Below are 7,945 nucleotides of genomic sequence, written 5' to 3' on the forward strand. Positions count from 1 at the left end.
TATTTTTGGCTATTGTTACAAATTTACCCGTGCTACTGCTTTTGTGGTCCAGGGTCACAATATGATTACAACCAGCAGAGGTCACTCTTGTACTATATCTGAAGTTACTTGTCATTAGGACGACATTTTTATAATACGTTAACTGTTTGTACTGCAGCATCTGTGCATCATAAATTCAACCTTTTTCCAAGATGTCAAATAAATGATTAAACAACAATTTCAAATGAAACGTTTATTATATTCATGTTCATCATTAAAACAGGAAAAAAGACCCACATAAATCAAAATTAAGATATACTGCAAAAAGCTTTTTTTCAGCACTTGATTAACCTTCATATTAATTAAACAGTATAATCACACACGTGAACACAACATGACATTAAAGATAGGTTTCTGAAAGGTCTGTATTCTAGGAAAATTACACAATTTTTTAAAATTTATTTAAATATTTTTATATAATTTGTTGTAACTTTTTAGCATTCTTGTAAATTTGTAAAAAATATTTTATATATACATATTTGGTATATGATAGATTAAAACTTTCAGTTTAAAACACTAACTGTAATCAGCTTCACCAGAAACAGTTAAAAAATATATATATTTTAACTCAGTTTTTAAAACCTGGTCATAATGCACTCATATCCCCCGTCCAGTTCAACCATTTACAACTGACAAATAGTAATAGCAGACTCATACCACACCCAGAAGCCAGGATATACAGGCTCATTAAAAGAGGCTTTAAACTGATGAATAAGTGACATCGACTCAGACACAGTGTAGAACGAAAGAGAGCCTCCTGCACAGTCCAGGAACACCCCGATACGGGAGGAGTACGGTGCCTTAATCTCAATCTGGTCTTTGTTATGTCGAGCTGAGTAACTCGAATCAGAGCAGAAGAGACTCCAGGATTTACGGTTGTAGCCAATACGAGCTGAGTCTCCATAACCTGCTCTCTTAATGCCTTTAAAAGTGACACCAATGGAGGCTCCCTCCCCGCTCCAATCAACCTCCCAGTAGTAGGCACCTCCTGAAAGAGCCTCTTTACACAAAACCTGGGGCAGGCAGTCAAATCTCTGGTTGCTGTCATTGTAGGACTGAGGGTCTCTCTTGAGTACTGCTTTCCTGTTGTTTCGGGAGAGGTAGAGCTGTCTGTATGCTGTGTTGGAGTCCAGAGTTAACTGGCAGGCATCTTTAAAATAAACAAGATAGACAAGAGCTGATTAGGATCAGATAAATGTGTGAAGACAAACAGGAAGTTATGAAGACAATGAATTTCTGCCCACTTTGCATGCATCTTGAGCCATGTACATATATTCTGCATTTAATAAAAAAGACTAGATAAAATGCAACAAGTGATTTCATATGCATCAAAATGCAGATGTGCATGGATCAAGTTAAGAAACCCAAGACCATAGGTTTTATAGATTATTCATTAAAAATGGTCAAATCAAGAGTTAAAGGCCATATAAATCAGGTTTAATAATTCATGTGACAAGACGGACAAGATTGCATGTTTATTTTTTAGACCACCCTAAGATGGGATTTCTGATCTGGGAACAGTTGTGATCTCCAAATATGAACAGATTGGAGCAAATCTGATCCTAGATCAGCATTCCTGATGTAAGGTGCAACATGCATGTGGATAAATCACCTGCCTAGTGGTTGAGTTGGCTCTCAGAGCTGGTGGGACATTTGGAGGTGTTTTCTGCCAGAGGTGCGTGAACGTCTCTGATCTAGAGGGCCGAGAGTGGCGATACACATTTAAGATACCCTGTATGTTTCTCTATATTCTCTCAAACAATGTAACTTAGTAAGTCTTCTGACTTCCAGCAATATTCAAAAGTTTCAGGTTACTTCAAAAGTTACTTAAGCTTTAAGGCTGCATTTATTTGATAAAAAATACAGTAAAGACAGCAATATTGTGAAACATTATTACAATTTTAAATAACTGCTTTCTATTTTGATATATTTCATTTAATCATGTGATGGAAAAGCTGAACTTTCAGCTTCATTACTCCAGTCTTCAGTCTTACATGATACTTTTATAACATTTTATAATTCTAAAGTTTAATATTTATTTATGTATTATTAGGTTGAAAACGATCACTTTGTGTTTAATTCCTAAAAAAATGGAAAATAAATTGTTCTTACTGTTCTTAGAAGAGAAGACAAAATGTTTGAGGGATGGCAGTTATCATGATTCACTTGTACACCCACTCACTAAGAAGTCTACGCCTGTTCTTACACTATGCTTGGACACAAACTCAGTATGTAAGGAATGATGTTAGACTACTCCCACCAGAGTTTGACATTTAACAGGACGAATGCCAGCGTGTTTTCTTAGGACTTTATGCAAGCTTCTGAACATATAAAAATGTATGTACTATTTTGATTAATCATCAGCAGAGGTGAGAATTCTGCCGACCTTGAACTTTATATCCTGTGCATGTTATCTCTGCAACAACACCCTCTGGTCTTGGGCATACACGTAAAAAGGAAATTCTTGTATGAAAACAAACTTACACTGGAGGAACTCGTCCCTTGTCCGGGTAGTGCTGCTGGGACTCTTGTACATGTCAACATCATCAGCTAAAGACACAATAAAAAGGTTTTAAGCACGGTTTTGTTAAAATGGTGTCAAAGTTTAATCTGATTTTATATAGCAAACAGATTATGTTACTGACAAAAAGGAAGGACCTTTAGGTACTTTCTGGACGGTACTGTAGGTACTTTCATGTTAGAGGTGAGAACATATACACTACCATTTGAACGTTGTTGTTTTTTTTTTGAAGAAGAAATTAATACTTCTATTCAGCAGGGATGCATTAAATTGATCAAAAGTGACAGTAAAGACTTTCCACTCATCAAAGATTATTGAACAATTATATCACAGTTCTCACAAAAATATTCAAGAGCATAACTGTTTTCAACATTGATAATAATAAGAAATGTTTTTTGAAGTAAATCAGCATATTAGAATGATTTCTGAAGGATCATGTGACACTCAAGACTGCTGTATGGCTGCTGAAAACTTCTATCACAAGAATGAGTTACAGTGTAGAATATATTGCATATATACACAACCAGTCAAAAGAGTAAGATTTTTAATGTTCTTCTTACCAAGTCTGCATTTATTTGATCCAAAGTACAGCAAAAACAGTAACATCTTGAAGTATTTTTACTATTTAAAATAGATGTTTTCTATTTGAATGTATTTTAAAATGTAATTTATTCCTGTGATTTCAAAGCTAAATTTTTTAGCATCATTACTCCAGTCACACGATCCTTTAGAAAGCATTCGAATATTGTGATTTGCTGCTCAAAAACTATTATTATTATGTTGAAAACAGCTGAGTAGAATTTTTTCAGGTCTCTTTGATGAATAGAAAGTTCAGAAGAACAGCATTTATCGGAAATAGAAATCTTTTGTAACATTATACATTTCTTTATCATCACTTTTGGTAAATTTAAAGCATCCTTGCTAAATAAAAGTATTACTTTTTATCATTTCTTTCCAAAACAAAAAACATGATACTGACTCTGAGCTAATGTTATTGGTAATGTATAATGTTACAAAAGTTTTTTTTTTTATTTCAGATAAATTCTGATCTTTGGATCTTTCTATTCATCAAAGAATCCTGAAAAATATTTAATCAACTGTTTTGATAATAATAATAATAGTTAAAATAGTAAATAGTAAAAATATTTAATTTTTGGATATTAAATATTGTATTTTGAATCAAATAAGTGCAGGCAGGCTTGGTGAGCAGAAGACACTTCTTTAAAAACCATTAAAAATCTTACTGTTCAAAAACTTTTGACTGGTAGTATATATATGTAGAGAACAGAGGTGTTTCACAGTATTACTGTTTTTACTGTACTTTTTTATCAAATAAATGCAGCCTTGGTGAGCACAAACATTAAGAAATCTTACAGACCCCAGACTTTTGAACGGTAGTGTACTGTATGTTTGAAGGCCAAATTAAAACATCCACAATGTGTCTGCTTTCATAGAAGAGATCAGCTAATAAATATGTATTTTAATGTGATGTGGGCCTTAAGATCATTGCTTAGCAACAGGCCAGCAATTTCTTGGAGCACGACACTGGCTTTGACAAATACCATTCCAAAATTCCAGCTATTTTGCACAAAGCAAACAGCAGGACAGCTAGAGTTTCCCATTTTCATTAACTTACACTTCATAGTCTTTTTCTTCTTACGGTCCTCTAGCTGGCAGAATGGCATTTTGTTCACTGGAAGAGAATTGAGAATTAGGAAGGAAGTCAGTTTAATGGTTAAGAAGAATAAAGCACAATAAAGAGAGAGCATGATTATATACTCATTGTCATGGAACACGAATTACAGTGGATTACATTACTAATTACAATGGATTCTAAGTTAAATACTGGGCCATACCTGTTTTAGCCACCTTGACCAGCTCTTCATTGCTGAACTCATTTAGATGTTGTTTCATCTCAGATACGGTTTTGGTAACAGAGCCAAAGGAGTAGTAAGGGTTCACAGTAACAGAGGGCAGCTCCTCGGCATCAGTCTGGGCAATCAGCATATGGTAACTCTGCAATAACAAAACAGATCAAATCTTAGTCTTATTTTCCCCACAATTGAGCTCTGCGCACTCATTTTCTCACATGGTCCTAGAGGAAACAAAAATATTTCATCACCGGTATAAATAGTTTCACTTGCACGCAATACATCCTGTGTGGAGTGACACTAAAATCAACCCATGTGATGTTTATTGCACTGCTTGTGCTCTGTGGATGTGTATTTTGTGCAGCAGACTGTGTGTCAGTCACCTGGATGAAATGGATGTGGTCCTCAGTACGAGAGAGTTGTGTCAGCTCATTGTCTCTCCTCTTCAGGTCAGCAATTTCATGGCCCAGACGCTCCATGTGGCCTTCAGCAGTGTTCAGCGCAGCTTTCTTATTGGTCGAGATGAGCTTGGTCATTTCCTGTTGCATTCTTTCAATGGAATGAAGCATGTCGCCAAACATCTTTTCGCTTTCCTGTAAAGCCCGTTGTGCTGAACTCTGAAAGAACAATTGTAATCAGCTTTCTAACGCTTCATTGTCTTTCTTGGAAATTCATAACGTTTTATATTTTATACACATATCTATTTACAAAACATTCCTGCTTCTTTCTGAGTAAGAATTGGTCCCACTAGAGTAGACCAATAAATATGTTGTTCTTGCATTTTATTTATAATTATACATTTTCCTTTATTTTTTCATTACATATTCAATATCCAGGCATACCTTGAGTGCATCCACAGCCTGTTTTAACTCTTCCATTTGCTTCACTCTGTCATGGATCTTTTCCTGGATCTCAGCTTGGGTTGCGCCCAACCGTTGCTATGAACAATTAAAAACAACAAGTTCTTGACAATGAGGTGTACTGACAAAGGAATGTCGTAAGTACAGCATCCTTCCACACCACAACCACTTCCACATGACAAAACAGTCACTTTTGAATACTCTCTGTGCATTCAATATGAAACATTCTCATCATTTTAAAGCATATTCATTAATTTCTTTATCACTTATTATGTAAACTTATGGGTTCTTTTACAATGAAACCCAACTTTGGCTATAATGCAAGTGATTTTGCAATAACATATGTGACCATGGACCACAAAACCAAGTAGCACGGGTATATTTGTAGCAATAGCCAAAAACATTGTATGGGTAAAGATTATAAGTTTTTCTTTTATGCCAAAAATCATTAGGATATAAAGCAAAGATCATGTTCCATTAAGACATTTTGTAAATCTCCCACAGTAAATATATCAAAACTGACTTTTTAATTAGTAATATGCATTGCTAAGAACTTCATTTCAACAACTTTAAAGGTGATTTTCTCATTATTTCGTTTTTTTTTTTTTTTTTTTGAGCACCCTCAGATTCCAGATTTTTAATTTGAAAAAAATTGACCCTAATGACTGGTTTTGCGGTCAAGGGACACATATGTTCAGAACAATTGTGTGTTAATCATAAAACCCTTTCTCACTAATACTATAGCTTAGCTGGTTTGCTCATCTCCTTTTTAGGTGGAGATCACTCACTGGTCTGTTTGTTTTACAGGGGTTGGCTATCCAGGATACTGAGAATGTCATTTTTTGCATGAATAGGTGCACTGTTGCATACAGGAGGTGAAATGTTGAACCTTTTTTGTCTTTTATAATGTTACATCTGCTGGTCATTATCACCATTTCATCTGTTGCCACAACAGATTCACCAGTGTAATATTTCCATAAGAAAAAAATATGATCTCAATTGCACTTTTGCTGTCTTACCTGCATATCCGCCCTTTCCTGTTCAGCGGACACCATGTCATGACCCTTATGCTCTTTCACCGTACACAACACGCAGATACACATCTGGTCCGTCCGGCAATAAAGCTCCAGACCTTTCTGGTGCTGCGGGCAGATTTGACGATCAAGATGTCCAATCTCATCGACCAGCTTGTGTCGTTTGAAGGTGGATGACTCGTAATGTGGCTTCAAGTGCTTCTCGCAGTAGGAAGCAAGACACATCAGACAAGACTTGACGGCTTTGAGCTTCTTCCCGATGCAGATGTCACATCCCACGTCCTGGGGTCCCGCGTAGTTGTAGTCAGGGGAAGGAGGGGCCGGTGGGAAAGAGTCCGAGTTTCTGAGGGATACGGATGAATGGCGTGAGGACTGGAGGCGGCGTGGATTGGGCCTCTTGTTGTAGGTGACCCTGCACTGAGGACACAGGTATTGTCCAGTGTGGTCTGCATGATCCCAGTAGGTCTTGATACAGACAGAGCAGAAAATGTGCCCGCATGGGATGGAAACGGGGTCCCTGAGCTCTTCCTTGCAGAGGTAACAGAGGTCCTGTTCAAGCGACATGGTTAAATCCTCAAAGGGAAACGTGCGTTCGTGTGCGACACAGGAAAAGTGAGTCTAAAGTGCCACCGCAGCATGTTATATAGTGTAAACAGGGAGGGAGGCTAAACTGGTTATGCAGAAACCAGTAAATGAATGGGGGAGTGGCTGAGGCACAGGTGAGGACAGCAATCGAGAAAAGAGAAGAAACATGTCACACCAGATGTTAATGGAAATGATAACAGTGAAGAAAAGAAAGGCATGACTGAAATGTATGATCTCAGGGCATAAAGGTTTTGAAAGTTGCAGGACTCTTGCATCAAATGCACTTGCATTTCTTTTATCTTTAATAAAAAGCTTGTCCTGTCTCTACTTTGTCTGGTGGTAAGCGATGATCTCATCGTTTGAGTGTTTTTAAGCGGTTTTAGGGGCCGCATGCTGGCAGACACCTCTACGCTGGGTATAGTGCTCCACTGCGGAGGAGCTGCCATGATGGATGAGTGCTTAGAGAACAAGTATATATTGACCTTTGGCACACGCCATCAAAGCTGGAGGGTAATTTATTTGAAGGGAGGATGAGTGTACTTTGGTTTTTTTCCCTTTTTTGAAAGACTTGAGTAAAAAGAAAGTATGTTTTATATTAAGAGCCCCTTAACATCCAAATATCTGAACTGTGCATTTAAGTTGAGAGCGAGATGATTGGAGCATGAAGAGAGCTGTTATACTGTTGATTTAACCACCAACTGAACCAACCAACCAAGAGAATTGAGTGTCTGTGTGTACATATATAAAATGGTACAAAAATATCTAAAATTATCAAAATGCAAATTTGAAAAGAATAAAATGTATTCTTCAATAATATAATTTGCAGTTGATCAGGTTAAAGGGTTAGTCTATGCAAAAATCAATATTCTTTCATTAATTATTCACCTTTATGTCAATCCAAAGACATTCATTCATCTTTAGAACACAAATTAAGATATTTTTGATGAAATCCAAGAGCTTTCTGACCCTGCATAGACAGCAACACAACTACCACAGTTAAGGCCTAGAAAGGTAGTAAGGACATTGTTAAAATAG

General features: G+C 36.6%; 1 protein-coding gene across 2 annotated transcripts; it reads right to left on the bottom strand.

Moving 5' to 3' along the window:
* Positions 1-217: 217 nt before the first annotated feature.
* Positions 218-6,988, bottom strand: ftr83 (finTRIM family, member 83). 2 transcript variants are annotated; one of them, XM_073840869.1, is made up of 7 exons: positions 6,311-6,988; positions 5,274-5,369; positions 4,815-5,048; positions 4,417-4,576; positions 4,197-4,253; positions 2,524-2,589; positions 218-1,189 (listed from the first exon to the last, which is right to left on the bottom strand). In XM_073840869.1, the coding sequence occupies exons 1-7, from the start codon at positions 6,887-6,889 to the stop codon at positions 663-665; spliced, it is 1,719 nt and encodes a 572-aa protein (XP_073696970.1). In that variant the 5' UTR covers positions 6,890-6,988; the 3' UTR covers positions 218-662. The 2 variants fall into 2 exon arrangements, with proteins under 2 accessions (XP_073696970.1, XP_073696971.1); XM_073840870.1 differs by lacking the exon at positions 218-1,189 and adding an exon at positions 1,212-1,733 and having other exon boundaries at positions 6,311-6,913.
* Between the last annotated feature and the right edge of the window lie 957 nt (positions 6,989-7,945).

This window comes from Garra rufa, chromosome 5 (assembly GCF_049309525.1).
Source record: "Garra rufa chromosome 5, GarRuf1.0, whole genome shotgun sequence".
NCBI lineage: Eukaryota > Metazoa > Chordata > Actinopteri > Cypriniformes > Cyprinidae > Garra > Garra rufa.